The sequence below is a fragment of the Miscanthus floridulus genome, chromosome 16 (genome assembly GCF_019320115.1).
Source record: "Miscanthus floridulus cultivar M001 chromosome 16, ASM1932011v1, whole genome shotgun sequence".
In the NCBI taxonomy this organism is placed as follows: Eukaryota; Viridiplantae; Streptophyta; class Magnoliopsida; order Poales; family Poaceae; genus Miscanthus; species Miscanthus floridulus.
In genome coordinates, this window is record NC_089595.1 from 5,725,543 (window position 1) to 5,744,147 (window position 18,605).

At 45.8% G+C, this 18,605-nt stretch overlaps 1 protein-coding gene across 1 annotated transcript; it reads right to left on the reverse strand.

Annotated features, from left to right (window-relative positions):
- Window positions 1–5,200: 5,200 nt before the first annotated feature.
- Window positions 5,201–18,102, reverse strand: LOC136513506 (uncharacterized). Its single transcript, XM_066507496.1, has 9 exons — window positions 17,918–18,102; window positions 13,653–16,604; window positions 13,485–13,565; window positions 7,743–7,895; window positions 7,299–7,462; window positions 7,080–7,227; window positions 6,853–6,975; window positions 6,432–6,519; window positions 5,201–5,711 (listed from the first exon to the last, which is right to left on the reverse strand). Exons 2-9 carry the CDS (start codon window positions 16,446–16,448, stop codon window positions 5,533–5,535), a joined length of 3,732 nt encoding a protein of 1,243 aa, XP_066363593.1. The 5' UTR covers window positions 16,449–16,604; window positions 17,918–18,102; the 3' UTR covers window positions 5,201–5,532.
- Window positions 18,103–18,605: the final 503 nt, after the last annotated feature.

The window sequence follows — 18,605 nt, forward strand, 5'->3', positions numbered from 1 at the left end:
CTGTTGGGGCAGAAAGTGACCAACACGTAAATATTTGTAGTTTTGCTGTAAGTTGTGATTGGAGGTGGCCTAGCATTCAATGACACAGGGTTTATACCGGTTTAGGCAACGTGCCCTACGTCCAGTTTAAGTCGGTCGGTGACTTTATTCCTGAGCCCAGGTGCTCGAAGTTTGTTGTGGGGTTACAAACGAAAGGGAGAAAGATGGGGGTACAAGAGGTCTCTATCCTCGAGAATATCCGCCTCGGTAAGTACCTTTTCTGCTTTCGACGTGTTGGTTTCTTTCTTTAGCTTGATTATGAGCTTGTCGTCCTTTTTCCAGAGCTGGGTAGAAAGGTGGAATCGTTGGAGCAGGACCTGGAGACGGCCAAGGCGACGTTTGGCCGTAATGCGGAGGCGCTGGCTAAGTCCCTTGAAGAGCGATGTGCTCCCGAGGGGGAACTTGACCAGATCCACAATGTTGCCCAGCTCATCGTCTCGGAGGTCTTCGGGTCGGCACCAAGTACTAGTGCGCCCGCCATCTGGCTGGCGGAGGTTCCAGATGAGGTACGGGCCCTCATCACCGACGGGCTGTTCTACGGAGCGTCGGGGGTGTTGACTTCGGTGGCGACGTACCACCCGGACCTAGACTTTGCCACCATCTGCAGTGGGTATGCCGACGGCTATAGCACGGAGGACATCCAGTCGCTCGGGGAGAGCTTGCTGCCACACGCAAAGTTGTTGGCCGAGCAAGTCTCCACGCAGTGGGTGATGGATGCTCGCCGTGCGGACATGGCCGGAAGCGTGCGTCAGGAGGACGTCGCCCAGCCTACGGATGGCGTGGAGCCTAGGTCGAAGATGAACGTCGCCCTGCCTCCTATAGAGGCCGAATGTCGTCCAGCCAGGGAGCGAGCAACCCATGCCTTCGCCGGTCGCACCGACAACAGATGCCGCCAGGCAGCTTCAATAGCTTGTAAAGTATAAATAGTTTAGCAGATGTAAAAAGTTAAGTTCATGGGGGAGCCCCCATGTAAACGTTCTTGTGTACTCAATGAATACAATCAGTTTCATTTTTTGTGATGGAATCACTTCGTTCGGAGAAGCTTGCCCCATTCGTTCCTTAGTTTTACCTTAGCACAATTTTGTTTTTTATCCTTTCTTTTTTGTACTTGCCAATTCGTCCCGTAGGCTGCAGCCTTAGGAGCCTAGGCGTGGCCCGCGAGGCTCAGCTGCTCGTAACCGTAGGTAGAGGTGGGGTGCGATCGGTCGGAATATTTAAAGCAAAGCTACGTAAGGTAATTTAAAGGATCGAACTACCCTTTTGTTCGGGTAGGAAGGAGTTTTACCGTATGATAGTAAACGAAAAGAGAGGTGGTAGTGCACCCCCGTGGAGCCCCCAAGCGACCCGGGCCGAAAGTGTTCAGGTCGGGGCGCTTTTATAGGAGCAAACGTTAAGTAAACAATGGTAAGACTGAATTTTAGGGGGAAGAAACGACGTAGTTGTTCGCTGTTCCAAGTGTTGGTGAGAACGTTGTCGTTGTCGTCTTTCAGTCGGTAGGTGTCCGGTCTTATCACCTCGGTCGCCGTATAGGGACCTTCAGTCGTCCGGATCCTTGTCTGCTACGCCCCCTTTCTTGGCCGCTGCTTCTTTGCCTTTTCCTTCCTTCGGCCCGCCAGCCTGTCGCAGAAGGCGTTTGAGGAGCTCGCAGTCCTTGTAGAAGTGTTTGACGGGGTAGGCGTGGTTGGTGTATGGGCTCTCCATGAGCTCGTTGAAGTGGTCCGGAAGGCCCTACTGGGGCTACTTGTCCGTGTGATCAGCCTTGGCGACCAACACAGAGTTGGCCGGTCAGCGACGATCTTTTTTGTTCTTTTTGCCCCTCTGCGTAGAGGGCCCTCGTCCTGATCCTCATGCTTGGCCTTGCCTTTGCCTCAGCCTCCGTTGAAGCGTTGTGGGAGCGGCGCTCTCTAGATGCGTCGGGCAAAGGCCCGTGGTCTCGGGCCATTCGGGCTGGGACTTCGGCCGGCGACCACGCCTGGGGTGTGTTTCACCACTCCTCGTGATGGTCTGGCCGGGGTCTGTGTCGCCTGCCATCATTGTCGCTCGATGGACGTCATCATCATGCCGGGACCGACGTCGGTTGCTGATGACGCTGCGAGAGTCTTGGTTCGACCCGAGCCGCTCGCATACAGGCGGTCGGTGCAGAGCGGGCGGCAGGTCAAGCCAGGGCGCAAATGCGGCCTCCTGTGCTGCGCTCGGCGGCTGTAGCGGTGAGCGGGTGGAGCGGTTCGTCTGGTGCGTCCCCACTCCCCTAGTGGGGAGAGAGACCGCGAGTCGGTGTCGTGATGCAGAGCTCTCCGCCTATTGAACGGCGGTGGTTTCCACCAATGCCCAGAGGTTCCGGTGGATCGCCTGTTCCTGGGGGTCGTTCGGCTCGGGAAGGCCGCGTAGAAACATCGCCACAGCGGCGATGTTGTGGTCAGCCCGAGCGAACTATGGGGAATCGTTCCCCCTGTCCATGATGTTGCGCTGGACCTGGCGGGCACGACCCCGGGCGCCGCTCGCCGGTTTATGTGCACGGGGCGCAGCGTGGTGCGGCGAGCACGCCGGCGTAGATGGCGGCTAGTTCTACCGCCGTTGTCGTAGCTCCTCGCCGTGCTCTCGTATGAGCGCGAGGGTCCCCGCATGAGGGTCTGGAGGGGTGTTAGTCTGCAAGGACTCCGCTATCACCGGTGGCTGTCCCGGAGCGTCTGTCATAGCGCACTCCCGGGATGGACGGTAGCTAGGTGCCACGTCGCCGATACTGGAGCCGTCACTCTCAACATCATCATCCACGAGGTCGAGGAAATAGGTGGGAGCATAGCTCGCCATCCCCATGAATTCAGACGTGAGAGGGGGCAGCGCCGGCATCCTTCGGAGCCCTCGGGCGTACGCATCTGCGGGGGACGCGAGGCCGTAGGGGAATCAGTCGCATGGCGGTCGCGGCAGGGACAACGGGGTCCCTACGGATAATCGGCGGAGGATAGTGAATAGCGAGTAAATAACAGCATGTATATTACTCACAGTGGGGTTTGAACAGAGAGTTTGCTTGGGATGAAGCGCATGTGCCTCATCGTCGAAGTCGTCGTGCGTCCCGAAGCCGATGGAGGGCGCCCCTCCGATGGGCGCCGGAACAAGTGCCTCCTCGCGGAGGTGTAGTACGCCGAGCCGGTCAGCGACGAAGTCTAGGCTTCCGAAGAGGAAGGCCTGGGATGGCTCGAAGATGGGTGGAACCCACATCCCAACAGGTGGGAGTGCGGGAAACTCCAGTGGGCCGAAGCGAGTCGTATCACTTGAGCCCGCCATGGCAAAGGTGGCGGAAAAGCGGGCCATCCAATGACCAAAAAGTGTTGAACGTACAACGTCTTCCCCACAGACGACGCCAACTGCCAGTGCAGAAAGTGACCAACACGTAAATATTTGTAGTTTTGCTGTACGTTGTAATCGGAGGTGGCCTAGCACTCAATGACACAGGGTTTATACTGGTTCAGGCAACGTGCCCGACGTCCAGTTTGAGTCAGGCGGTGACTTTATCCCTGAGCCCAGGTGCTCGAAGTTTGTTGTGGGGTTACAAATGGAAGGAAGAAAGATGGAGGGTACAAGAGGTCCGGTCGGACTCTGGTCTGAAGGGTCGAGAGTGATGGGGGGCCCACTATATACTAAGTGTTCGAGCGTGTGCTCGGTATAACTTTAGAGTGTCTCAAGTTACAGAGGGTGAATCAATGTAGGTGAACTGATCGATCTCTTTTGGGAGAGAGCGCATCCCCTTTTATAGATGAAGGAAATGGCCTTACAAGAGAGAGAGAGTACGTATGCTAAGTTTTGTTGCCCACGTCGTCGGGTACAAGATGATTGTAGGCGCCCATAACACTATTAATGTCACTGTTTAATGTCAGATGCATGTGGGAGGTCGCGTCGTCTTCTTCCGGCATAGCAGATGTCGGTGCCTGCTATACCGTTGATGCCCAGAGGCATGTGAGGGGTTTTACCGCATTCGCCTAGTAAGGAAAATGCCGGCGCCCACAACACTGTTGATGCCCAGAGGCATGTAGGAGGAGCCTTACCGTGTTTGTCTGGTATGGGAGTTGATGGCGCCCACAACACTGTTACGGAAAATGTCGGCGCCTACAAGACTGCTTGGGTTCTGTTGTGCCAAGAGGGTCGCAGGGTACTGTCTGGCATGTGCATAGGATACGGTCCCTGGTATTGCGGTTTGACTTGTGCGCCCTGCTTTACTTTCTTCGTCCGTTTCCTGGTCCTTACCTAGCGGGCGTCCCCGGTCGGTTGGTCCCAGTCGGCTCTAATTACGCCACTCAAAGAGGAGCTGTAAGTTCGGCGTTTTCCCGGTTGGAGAAGTGGGTCGGAGTCGAAAGTGGTGTTTTGGCCAGACCTTCCGGTCGGAGAGGCCGTCCGGAGACGGGCTGGAGACCGAAGCGAGCGCTCCGGTCTGAGAGGCAGGCCAGAGTCGGAAGCGGACGCCGTTCATCCTCGGCTAGACCTTCTGGTCGGTGATTAAATCGCCCTTTTGGCCTGTCGTTTAGGTACTTAGGCCGGCCCAAAAGTTACGCGTTGGTTCGCAACATTGTCTGCTAGACTAAGCCTTTGCTGGGAAGTCGATGCATGAGGGACCCCGGGTTTATGAACCCGACAAGATTACTCGAAGATAGTACATTCAGTCCTCTGAAAGTGTTGCCTGTTGCATTTTCTTCCATACCTAATGTACATTGCACAATACTACCTGTTCATAAGATCTGCACCTTAGAATTCAGTAATGCTGAGGCTCACGTATTTCAATGAAAATGAAATATCATGATTTGGCACGGTCACAACGTACCAATTTTCTATGAAGGTGTAAAATGCACCACATGGGACTCTTGCACTCAACCGAATGGGTAGAGACTAGAGAACAAGGCCGTTCACTTCACTGGAAAAAAAAAACAAGCTAAAACAATGTTCCGACTGATTTGTTTTGAGAGAAAACATTGTTCCTGTTGAAAAGACAAGTCGAAAAGTACGGATTATAAGACAAGCGTACAAGGCCAAAGATATGATTCATCATCTATGGGTCACCTCGATTTCCATGAACAGCATCCAGCATGTATCTTTTGGGAAGACTGCACAGCAGGACCAGAAGTGTAATCAAGAAACTTTTTATACACTCTTTTGTAAAGAAAAACGTATGATGTGAAGTCCAAAGGTGTGGTATGGAGCTTCTTGTTCACAGTTTTGAATATATTACAACATTCATTTCTGTTTGAGGGAGCACACCTGCGAACAAATTCCAACTAAAACTTTATACACATCACAACCTTCAAACCGAGTCCAGTATATTACCGGATACGTCCAGCCCATGACATGGTATAAATAAATTGACGCACTAATTTTTACAGCACTCTATAACATAACATACATGTATATGTATTACTCTCCAGTCAAAAAGTGAAGGAAAAAGAAAAGAGAGAAGTGAAGTGAACCCCCAACAAATAGGGGGTTGAAAGGAAGTACTCCACCTGTATCTTATTTGGTTGCCTTCGCCTGATTTGCTGCAACTGACATGGAGCGAAGCCGTCCAGCAATCTCTGTGAACGCTGGGCGCTGTGCCGGATCTGGAGCCCAGCACTGCTCCATGAGCCTTCTCCACTCCGGATCACATGAAGCTGGCACAGGTGGCCTCAGTGTGTTGTTTACAATGCCCCCTGCAAAGGAGGTTCTAAGAGTCACGCATGTGCTAACTGATCAAAGGAAAAAAAAAACTAGGATCATGGAAAAATGAATAAATTCACAGGAGGGGCAAAATCTTCATCAGAAGACACAGATGACGTTGAAAAATAAATCAGAATACCAGGGCAACCAAAGCTAAAAGAGTGGAAGTGGTGAGAATAAGAGGTGCACGATAATCCGTTTTCACATAGTCCCATCTTCAACAGTTCCACTAAAGGGCAATGTAGACATTATTGACAGCAAAATGATGAAGATTCTAATGGTTGAATACCCTTAACTGTATTCTTTCTGCTTATATCAGTAACAATAATGTAGAAGCTTCTAACAACAATTCAGTAGCCACCCTCCAAAAAAGTGAATTACCAAAACTGGGTTAGTGCCATGACAATAACTTTGGTAATAATGTTTAACACAGCATAGGATTTGAGCTACCCAAACTACCAGTCCCAGGCCCAAACCTCCAATTTTATTGGCTGAAGTAATAACTTCTATTGGCCTTTTCGCCCTTTATTTGATCATATAATCATCAACCCTAGAAACTGAACGTCAACAGACAAAACAAAACAAAGGCAGGGCTGAGTATTGAGGGAAGATCATTCTCTGAAACTGAATAGAAAAACATAGGAAACCACCAGTAACATTCTCAAGTCTAAACAAACAATTCATGGACTAATTGTAGGTGATGAATTGTATACCTATAATTGCGCCATAGTGCATATTGGCATATGGTTCTTCGCCAGTGAGGATTTCCCACATAACAATACCGAAAGAAAATACATCAACCTGTATCAGTGGAAACAAACTCAGCACCTTAAATGTAACTTCTTTATACACATAAATGAAGCAGACATGGATATTATTGGTTCTGGAGTAAATGAATATAGTAAGATAAAGGATCACCACATGATGGCAAATTTTATGAACAAGTTTGGAACAAGACGAGGGTGTTTGGTTTGAGGCATCATGTGCGTGTGAGGAATGAGTTGGTGATGGATCAACCCATTCCATTCCTCAAACCAAACAAAAATCTGAGTGGAACAAAATAGATCACCTCATCCCACAAACCAAACAACCCCTAAAACCACAGCTGAAAAGACCCAAGAACTATGATTATACCTTCTCTGACACCTTATTGCTGCCTCCATTGAGTAATTCTGGAGCCATCCATGGGAGAGTCCCCCTCACACCTCCTGAAACCAAGGTATTTCTTTTTATTTTGGACAAGCCAAAGTCACCAACCTGTATATAAATCATAAATTCACCACATGAGTATAATGCAAAGTAATTGAAAATCACGCACAATACAGTTATACAATAACACTATAGATGGAAGTGATGCTCACTTTACATATGGGACGTGATTGATCTTTAAGATTTACGAGCAAGTTATCACACTTCAAGTCAAAGTGCACAATATTTTTCGAGTGCAAATATTCCAGGCCAAATGCAGCATCCATTGCTATGATAAGCCGCTTACGACGATCGAGATATCTGTCCAGGAAGAAAGCATTTTGTTACAGTAAATAATAAGTGAAACCAAAGTAATCACAGGAAGCAATTACTTGTCCTTGCGCTGCAAAACATGTCGAAGAGAACCATTAACCATGAACTCAGTCACGGTTGCCAATGTACCACCTGGCCCATCTTTCACAACGCCATAAAATGCCACAACATTTGGATGATGAAGCTTTGAAAGAATTTCAGCTTCTCGCCAGAATTCGTGCGCCTAAACAACCAAGCAAGGAAGTAAATTTTGATGAACCAGCTGTCAGCCAAAGGTTATTTGCTTATTGAGATAGTTTAAGCCATATTAATCAGCATCTGGCCAAAGTGGTGCCATGTCTGGTTTGGTGCATGTAGCAATTGTTAATACATGACATAGGTCAAGAGTTGTTATACTGCAATAGTGCTACAACCTTTCATCCAATGGCCTACTGCCACATTACTCCAAAAATGGATATAACATCTGAATCGTAGATGTACAAAAGTGGTGGTTCAGAGCTTACTAGTCTTTCTAGCTCTGAAGACCGTCCTGTGAAGCAGCTTTTCTTTATTCTCTTAATGGCTACATCACTGCCCCTCCATTTTCCATGGTATACAGTTCCAAATGTGCCTGAACCAAGTTCCCTAAGCTCTTCAAGGTCTTCATCCTTGATAATCTGTGGAGAATGTTCCTATGTTCAGTACTCCAATATGATAGCTTAAAAAAGAAATTAATCAAATGAGTATACAGCTCAATGGTGTACCAGCCTACCAGGCACAACTATTGGACATTCTGGACAGGATGTACCATTCATCATGACTAATTTAACAAATAAAAATTCAAAAAATGATGCAAATAAAGGTGCGGTATCACACATGCACAACTAAATCCTAGAACAGTAACTAAAGGGGATAGTATCTCATTAAGATTAATAAATGCTCTAATGTCCATTCTAGTCCATTGACATTACCAATTTGATGTGAAAAAAAGGAGAATGTTCTCTGAAGCAGATTATAAAAACAAAATCAAATTAAGGAAAATGTTAGTTTACAACTCGCCTCAGCAGAATCAAATCAAGGTACCCACACCCACATGTATAACTTCACTGTACCAGGCTATCCATGTGTACAGTTAAACTATCACTAGATACTGTACTTTATAGTGGCTTTACTCAGAACTACAACTATTATGCCCCTAGTAACACAAACTACAACTTTTTGAACACCCTAACGGAATGGTCGCTTGGTATTGGATGCCATTTAATTGAAATAGCATCCAGTGTCCTTTTTTTCCCGTATAGGTAGAAATTGGACGATTAATAGTATTCGGTATCAATCTACTATTATCGGCTAGGGTATAAAATGCAGTAGATAGTGTCAACTAGGGTTCAAACCCCGTAAATTCAACAGCTACGAGGCAACTCCTTCAATCCTACTATCTCAAGTACATTGCATGTTTCTCTCATGGATTCTGAAAAAGCTCACTTTCCATATTACTGCTGATTGTCATGACAACATGATAACCACAACAAAAGCAATTTCTTTTCAATATGCTGACTTCTCTTAGATTGGTGTCTATTTTTTTCCAATTTTAAAGGAAATGCCATGTTGATAAAAGAGGTAACAGTTGTACGACAGCAAAGGTCCAGTCTAAATACTTTTGAATCTGTTGATATGAACCTTGGAAAGAAGAGGAGGCTTTAGTTCAACTATTGCTTGATCTGACTTACAGAGCCTCCTCTAAGCAAGAGTGTACCAAAAAAATCCAACATAAATATAAAAAAGAAAGCTAACAAAACAATGAAACACTATCTATAGTTACTAAGGGATCACTAAACATTAAGTTAGATCTAAACAACAAAGGCTTAAGAAACTAAATCATAGCTGGCCACCTCCCTGCATAACGTGTCTAACAGTGTGATACTGTTAAAGCAAAGTAGCACTACTGATGTGGCATGAGTTATAGGGTAAATGCCTATGGAGCAATCCATCAGTTCTGGACATGGAACATCTGTTGTAGGGTGAAGTGATTGATCACCCGCCTGGCCACATCCAGTTGCTCCTGGATGTGACAGAACGCTCTTGTCTTTTACCAATTTATTAATGGAGAGGGGGTGGGGGGGTGGGTAGGGGGGCGGGGGGAGGGGTTGTCCGGATTTGCTCCTCCTGAGTGCATAATAGGCAGCCATTACAGGTTTAAGTGCAACTAATTGACCTACTAAAACTTTAAAAAACATATTTGGAAAGTGGAAACGACGATAATCAACTAAACTTACTCCCCTTGATGTGCTTGCTTCAAACTGAAGCAAACTGGTGTAGATGGTGCTGCCATGATTAATGTGACACTTTTTGCACATATACTTTCCAATCAAACTGAGTAGGGGTGAAAACAGGATGGATATTTCCCGACTATCCATCCGTCCAAAGGGGTTCAGTTACTAAATGGATAATCCGTATCTGAATCAGGACATTCAATATCTGTACCGTATCGCCTGATATCTAGTATGGATATGGGATGGATACCAATATTCAATGCATCTGACACTATTCGTATCCAATCTAAGAAAAAAAACAACTACCATATTCGTATCTGTACATATCCTTTTGTATCTTATCCGATTTCATCCCTGAATCTGAGTTGTCCCCCTTGATATGACAGCTTTCATTTTCTTGGGTTGGTAGGACAGTATATTTTAGTGATCATGTAAATGCAACCTGGAATGACATCATGCAAGAGAATAGTTTGGAACGAATAGTTCTACCACAATTCTACCCCTTGACCCTTGGAAGCCACCACATCAATGCTTTGGAAGATCTCTGCACAATCGGCAAAGGCACACAGTAATGTACACATAATGACATAGAAATTGCCTAGTGCAGCTCATGTGAATCATGAGTTCTTGACCCTCTGGTACACCAAAGCGATGAAGTGAGCCTACTTGGGGTATGTCAACAAACATCATTTTGAATATTCACTACAAAACAAAGGAAGGTGTCCTCCCAGACAACCAACTTGATTTCAAGGACTGCAGAAGGCCATTTTGATCTAGTTGCGTTGGCAGAAGGTTGTGGAGGTGCCTCTAGAGATAATAGAGGCATCGTCACAAAAAATCTAGGTCTACTGGGTGCAAGTCAGGGTCAAAGGTAGCTAAAAATGAGGGTCGAATGGGGCAGTTAGGGTCGAATGACCCAGGTCAATGGACGATGTATAACTTGCTCCTAGAAGGTAAGATTGATCACAAAGACAGAAAAAAAAAGAAGAGGGAAAAAGATAAAAGAAAGGTTAAATGTGCGGTTCACTGGTTGTGTGCTGGCCATACGACCCACAATTGTAACCCTAAGCCTCCTATCATCTCGCGCCCTCTCATGAATCATGACTAAGATACAAGTAGCCGCCGCCTCTCGTCCATGTTTGCTGCCTTGCTTTCTTTTTTTTCTCTTTGTTCTCCTGTGAAAGCCACAAATCAATCACCCATTGCCACACACCATGACTAGTAAAACATATTGCTCATGGATCCCTCTTCCCTGATGCGCTCTAAGTTTTGTCCATGGTTTCACGCTTTGCTATGATGAGGTGCTAGCAGCTGTCCAATGCGCGAACAATCGGCCATGGGTGCTGTCATGGAGCATCATCACAGACAGTGAGGAGACGGCGATGCCACGACCAGGCCTCACTAGGCAATCAAGAACCCCAAGTGTATGACAATAATCTTCATCTACACCTTGTCCCGTCTGGAAACCCAGCAGCAATGGGGCAATGGCCAGTCCAGAGTTAGGACGCACCCATCTTAAACCCCTACGGCAAGGCATGATTAATTCAAAATCGGGACATCGACACATCTCGTCCGCAAATCGGCAATTCGGGACAGCGTCACAAGGACGAGGATTACGCCAGGCCTAACCCCCTGTCACCTATGACTGGAGGTTCTTTTCAATGCCTTCACACCATGTGCCATGTGGTTCAATGAGTTTACGGCTAGTCTGGTCTGTGTGACTGTGTGACATAAATATTTCATTAATGTGCAACATGACATCATCCACCTCGGCCCAAGCGTTCTTGGCCTCTCATGCCCCAATCCCCATGTTGGCATGCACAATGATTATTCCAAGGTCCAAAGCATTTTGTCATAAGAACATCAAAGATAGCAAAGTTGGGAGGAGCTTCGGCTTATAGCACAAAGAAAGTGATAAATGTGGCACATGCAACATAACATCATGTTGTTCACATTGACCGAGGCCTTGTTAGCCTCTCTCATCGCCATCTTGGCACACACAGTGATGATTTCAAGGTATGTAGACATTCCCCATTCGGCATAAGAGCATAAGAAATGGCAAAGTTGGGAGTAATTTTGGTTCTACATCACAAAAGAAAATGGTAGCAAAAGGTCGATCGTTGCTTGCCTTGGCCTCCTGCTATGCCAAAGGGGTTTGGTCTTCACAAACATGGTGGCACGGGAAGTTCCTTTCTTAGGCCCCGTTTAGATGTGAAAATTTTTGGCTTTTGGCTACTGTAGCACTTTCGTTTGTATTTGGCAAAAATTGTTCAATTATGGACTATTTAGGCTTAAAAGATTCGTCTCGCCAATTACGGACAAACTGTGCAATTAGTTATTCTTTTTACCTACATTTAATGCTCCATGCATGTGCCGCAAGATTTGATGTGACGGAGAATCTTGAAAAATTTTGGATTTTGGGTGGGATCTAAACAGGGCCTTATTTATACCCCATTTAAGACCACAATATGATATTTTTGTAGGTTTAGACACCATTAATTGACCTACCAAGTTTAACAAAATAATCTTGCAAAAGAATGCCAATCAATTTAAACCTAACCACCTCATATCTAACTTAGTAAATTTTATCTCCCCTTAATCTATCGCTTTCAAGGCGAAGCAATTGGAATGGCTGGTGTTGCCATGGGCCATGGCTAATGTGGAAACGAGCTTGGGCCCACACTTGTGTTGATATCTATACATGGTCGCTTCTCTATCATTGATTGAAAGCTCATTCTATGAACATGATGCAGCCAGGATAAGTCCTTGGAGGTAAGACTAGGTAGCATGATTGCAACAAAATACAATGCATTAGGGATATCATACCCTACATGCTGATATTAGCAGGGGTTTGGTGCTTGGCCAAGGAAAGATGCCTACTTGGTATTTTCAGATGACGAAGATGTCACTGACTCACTAGAGCAAGAAACCACCCTAAGGGAGCAGATGAGATCTTCCAACATGACATGTTGCACATTGTGCTAGGCACAAAAATGTCATGATTTGAGGCATGGTACCCTTCATGCTCCACAATATGGGTGTCAAAGCTGTGGCTCACATTGCCCTTTCGTCGGCACTGCCATGGTTAGTGGCATGGATAACGCAGAAATACTTCACACCTACTACAATTATATTCCAATAAAGCATCACATATTTCATGACGAAATTCATCTTATCAAGCAAGAAATCTGTGGTTACTTTGGTAACAGAGTATGGTGTTGGATCTCATAACAAATGTGATGAACCATCCAAAGACTTCAAAAGAAGAGACTTTACTCCACTGCTTCCTAATCTAATGAAATGACAGGGAATCTAAACCAAACAAATATGTTGGACCCCACAAATTAGTTCAAAAAACCATATATTAACCCTATAAGCATACCAAGACTCCTTAGGCTTTACGTGTTTTGATGATTTCTTTTCTCTGAGGAAAATGTATAATAGTTAAAATGCATGCTGCTTCAGGGGACTAGAATCATATAACTGGGATGAATGCTCCAGCCACATTGGTTTTGGACATGAATTGCAAAAGGCAATAACATCTGTGAAGAATCATTTTGGTTTTATGGAGTCACTTGTATAACCAAAATAACCACATAAGTAAAAAACCAAACATGAAAATAAATTGTACAAAAGATGATTGGCCAAACAAGTTGGAACCTAGCCAGTAACAGTTCATGACAATCCATTTTTTCTATTTATATAGTTGGATTTAGCAAATTGTGTATTATAAAGCGGCAGGTCACCAAATCCATTGCTTTAGCTACACCTCTGCTGCCTAACTTGCTATTTTACAACTTGTTTCAAAATTCATTCAAGCCAAAGAACATATCGGTTTGCCTACATACAGATACATAGTAGGGTACAGGCATTAGCATGAATCAGCACTGGGAGATTGTACTTCTAGAATACAGCCAAGCGCTCATAATATGTAAAAGGACATCATAACCAGAAAATAGCATAAACTTCTCTGCAAGCAAAAGCCACTTATACCTGCAAGTATTCAAAATCATTGTCTTTAAAGGAAGCATCCATGACTGGTCCAACAGCCCTACCCTCTTCAGTCTTCTGTTCCTGGGACCAAGTAAACAATTTCAAAGTGAAGGACTCTCAACATCAAAGAATAAAGAACACTTCAGCCTTCTTTCCAGACATGCATACCTCAAAATCCAGATGAGATGGCATCATTTCATGCATATTTGTAAAAGGATTATCAACTTGGAACCCTTCAACGCTCTTCGTTGTCGTTGGATTGTCAATCTGTGATGAGACAAAACCTGGAAGTGAAATGCTAGGATCAACATTGGTGTGGGAAGCTACTGGAGGCACTTCCACAGGGGCATCACTCTGAGGAGCCAAATTCTTCACATTAGTTGTATCATGCTCTAAGTGATCTAAGGGATAAACTCCCTCCTCGATCTTTGCCAGATCTTGGGCCTCATCCTTTTTTGGAAACTCATTTTGTGCAAGATTTCTGAAAAATGACCATCGCTGGGGTTCATAATTAGGCATATTCAGGCTATGGATAGGATCAATAAAAGCACTGGATGACTGTGCTGAAGAATTAGCATTTGCAAAGAAATCAGAAAGAATGTCAGGGGAGGTCCTCTCTGTACTACCAGCAATGTCTCTATTCTGTGTGCTTGGGATAATAGTTTCCTTGTGAGAAACATCCACAGAGCTGGTGGAACATGGTACAACAGGATCGTATTCACAATCAGTTGGCGGTGTTGGCTTAGGAGCATCCCAACTAATATGATGTGGCACAGCAGCATGAGAACCCAGCTGATTAGTTGTTTCTACATCTTGAGAAGTTTCCTCATCAAGTTTGCCTTTAGCTGCAACCTGTTCAGCTGCATGGCTAACTTTGTCCACATTTCCATTGCTCGTGTCATCTGAGGACCTCTTTTCACCAAGCAGATGTTCACTAAATGGAGAAACTTGATGTACAGTGTTGGTAAACCCTTTCTCAAACTGTATGAGACTATCATCGACAGCTGGATCATTCAGATTTATAGCCTGGGCAGCTAAATTTGGTTTTTCAGTCCCCTCTGCAGAGTCAATATTTTCTGCAATGTGTTCACTTGCAACGCCAGACTGCGATTGACGAATCAAAAGTTCAGGATTAAGCGAATCTTCAGATTTAGATAGCCGGTTCAGAAAGCCTGCTTGCTCCCTAGGAATCCACTCAGAATGAAAAACTCGCCCAGGGTGAGGAGACGGAATCTTATAGCTGTGATCTATCATGTCAGCCTGAAAGTCAGAACAGCCAGATGCAAAAGCTCCACCAGAGTGGCGATCATCTTCACTGATATCTGAACCCTGTGTTGTCGACCTAGCTCTTGGCATGGAACAAGTCTCTAGGCTCTTGACACTGTCACTTGGTTGAAGAGAAGATGTCACACCTTCTTGAATACCAGCAGTAGGGGGGGCTCCTGAATGCATATAGTTTGAAGCAGATGAGTCATGATGCTTCGTATGGCCACTGAGATTTTCAAGCGACTGAAAGTAATCTAGTTCATTATTTTGATTAGGCATGTTACCAGAAAACCTCTTTTCCTCCTTCACTGATGCTTCTGTCTGAGCATCCTGATAAAACTGTTGATCAAAAGATCGCTGTGAAGCAGTTCCTGAGAAAGGTGCATACTGGGACGTATATCTATAATCAGAAGGTGTAGATAGAGGAATAGATATCTGGCCCTCAATGTCATGAAATCTTTCAATGGTAGCTGGGTTAGAGTAATCAGAACCCTGCAAATTCTGCATCCTCTGGCCCTCACTATCATGAAATCTTTCACTGGTAGCTGGGTTAGAGTAATCAGAACCCTGCAAATTCTGCACCCCATGGCTATAGTAAGAGTGCAAATTTGCAGTATTATCACTGTATAGAGCTGATGGCATTGGTCTTGAGAGCATCTCTGGAGGCATGAAAGTAGACGCATTCACTGCATGCAAATTTGAACCATCTCTGCTTAAGTTTGTCAGCCTACTATCAAAATTGAGATTAATGAACTGATCGGGTTCATTCATGGATGTATTTACTAAACCCTGGCCGCTAGATGAATTCACAGCTATTCCATCCATCCCGTTGATGGCAGCAACATATTGGATCCCAGAATCACTATCCATACTACCCAGGCTGAAACTCATGTCATCAAATTCAATAGAAGAAACAAGGAATATCCTAAGCTTCTGGGACCCATCTCCATCAAGCAAACCACATTCTTCCATCATATTTCTCAAATCTTCGTCATTTGAAACTGAGATCAAGGCATCAAGATCCTCACCGAGTAACTGATACTTGATAGCATGAGGTTGATTATATATGGCAGTTGTCTTCTGTTTAAGCTCCTGCCAGGAAACATTCCTACTAATCCGAATTATATGGGTCTCACCACCAACATACCTAAGCTTTCCATCACTCGGTCGGGGTAATATTTTCCCCCCGAAGCTACAGAGAATTTTAATCATTCTGGAAGTTTCGGAAGCCTCAGAAGAAGCATAGCCACGGGACAGTCCCTGACTACTTCCACCACCAGATGGAACTCGTGGAACTGATGTACTTGACATGTGCCTTCTTCTGTTTTCATTTTCAGAAAAAGGTTTTCTTTCAACCTCATCTGGTTGATGGTTATCTGAGGTCAGAAATATCGATGCATCAAATCTAGTTTCACCTCCTGTGCGATGAGCACCAAGGCTTACTCTAGAATCTTTGTGACCAGCACTGGAAGTGACATTCTGATTATGAGGCATACCAGGAACAGGATGTTTCTTGGGTATAGCTCTCATGAATTCAAGAGAGAACTCCTCCCCAGTTTGAATTGAATAATTAAGGACAGGCTTAACGGTGCCTGCGACAGGGTACTCTGGAATGGGATAACTGGTACATGCTGAGCTTGAGGACCCACGAATGGAACTTTGAGCAGCAGAGCGAACGTCATCTTTTCTAGGTTCCATCAAGCTGTCTTATCTAAAGTATAAAAATGAAGCAGGATATACAATTCATCATCATGCTATCCATTCAGCTGATAGTAGTCCATTTTCCTCTACAATTTTTATGTGACAAGCGAAGCAGTTGGAGAGCACAGAACACCGAGTAAAAGGTAGTTCAACCTGCAGCAAAGGACACAAGGATAATGCTTAGCAAGGAGCATGAGAAAAAAAAGAAAAAAAAAAAAAAGAGGTCAATTGGGTCGTAGTTTAGGAAACATGCATTTTGTTGTGTGCGACAACAGATTGAGTGACGCTACAAACCTTCGCAGATAGTGAACTGCAGTAAAATTAATGATGATAAAAGGAAGAACTAGCAAGAAACTACACCAACAGAACAAACTTACAAGCTATAAAGCTCCCCAAGTCAATGACTAAAGCATGAACAAACGTCTTCAGGTGAAAATATTCCCGATCACTAGGAGCTTTCTACTCGGGTTGCTTGAGGGTCTATGACAAAACTATTTTAAGTTGAACAGTGCTACAGGGAAATTACAATACTTGTGATGAGGTACTTGTGTTACTAAGCGGTGTTATCAAGTCGTCTAATTAATCGCGACTAGTCGGCTCCCCAGACTCAACTAGGTGCTACGACTTGACCTGGACGACTATAATTGTGGTTGTCCTATTAGTCATCGACTAATCACGGTTAGTTGGATGACTAAGGTGTGGTTGAATTGAAACAAGTAACAAGTTTACAACTGCTGGGCAGCTGGGGTTGTGAGCTGCATCTGGGGACTACCTGGGCATTTCTTTTTCTACCCAGTTTAGAGACTGCAAACCTCCTCTACAGTTGAAAGCCTCTAACTCCCCACTCTCCATCCACCAGCATCTCACTCCCCACTCTCCACCAACCAGCCATGCCGCTACCGATAGGATCTCGTCGTGCAGGCAGGGGAGAAGCAGCACCGCTGGCCACCGCCGCACCCTTACCTTCCCTACCTGCCGTCGCCTCCTCCCCACCACCATCCCTACTGCGCCACCAGAACGACTGGAGCAGGGAGCTCGTGCAGGCAGGACACTGAAGCTCTCGCCGCCAGCCCCACGGGCCACCTCTTCTCTTCCCACCACGCCAGCTGGCGCCACCTCGTCTGACGAAGATGAGGTCCTCCTCCAGCGATTAGTGCACATCCTCCATTCCTCCTCCATCTTCTTGAGTGCCTGTTCCCGAATCATGGAGTCGATACTCTGTTTCTAGTACTCTAGTAGTCCAGTAGCAACTCGTCTTTGCTCAGAGAAAAAAAAAACTTGTCTTTGCACCATCTCAGTACTTCACTAGTCACTACCTCTTGGCCGACCCAGCAAAGGTCCCCGATAATTTTTTTCCAGAAAGCTTGAAGTTAGGAGGCATCAATCAAACAGCCAACTAGCTTTAGGTTAGGGTTTGAGTGCTCGGCCGTCCCACAGCAGGAAGGGGAGAGAAGGGATGGGAATACCTGGCGGGTGCTCGTTGCCGGCGAAGATACCGACGAACACCTCAGCGCCTGGCGTAGGGCGGCGCCGGCGCCGGCGGCCCACCAGCCGTCGGAGAGCGAGAGGGGCACAGGAACGCACGCTGGGTCAATCGTGAACGGAAGGGGGATGCGGGGGGCGGGGAAAAGCAGGGGAGGAGGGGGTTCTAGATTGGGAGTAGGAGACGAGAGGAGAGAAGGGAAATGAGGAGCGTGCTGTGCTGACGCGGGAAGGCGAGTGGGCGGCGCTGTGCCGCGAGCCAGCAGCCAAATCACCGTGCCGCCTCTTTCTCATCAGTCACCGTCATCGTCGGGCGGGGTGCTTATCTGGAGGGGTGGGTGGGCGGGGCCACCTGTACAGTCGAGTCTCGAGTCAAAACAAAGAGTCGGTAGAGAGCAACGGCAGCCAGCAAGCCAAGCCAGGTCATCGTGCACTACACTAGTACATAGATTAGGTAGCAAGGATATGCTTTTTTATTTGTCCTATTTCATTTGTATCAAACCGGCAAAGATGCCTTTTCTCTGCTTCAAATAGAGTGTCCACTTGTTGTAGTCTATTTGTTTGGATCTCTTGATTTTGTTAGAAACAGATAGTTTTTTGTTCTACTCTAACCACCAAAATATATGTGGGTAGCAATTCGTTAGAGTACCAAAACCCGTGCCTAGAAGCAAG

What these genes read in the sequence shown, in the direction of transcription:
- LOC136513506 (XM_066507496.1), bottom strand. Translation starts at nt 16,448, where the DNA reads ATGGAACCTAGAAAAGATGACGTTCGCTCTGCTGCTCAAAGTTCCATT. An exon ending in GTTTTGCAGCGCAAGGACAA is followed by an intron (nt 7,228 to 7,298) that starts GTAATTGCTTCC and finishes CTTCCTGGACAG; the next exon opens with ATATCTCGATCGTCGTAAGC. An exon ending in GCACTATGGCGCAATTATAG is followed by an intron (nt 5,712 to 6,431) that starts GTATACAATTCA and finishes CCTCCTTTGCAG; the next exon opens with GGGGCATTGTAAACAACACA.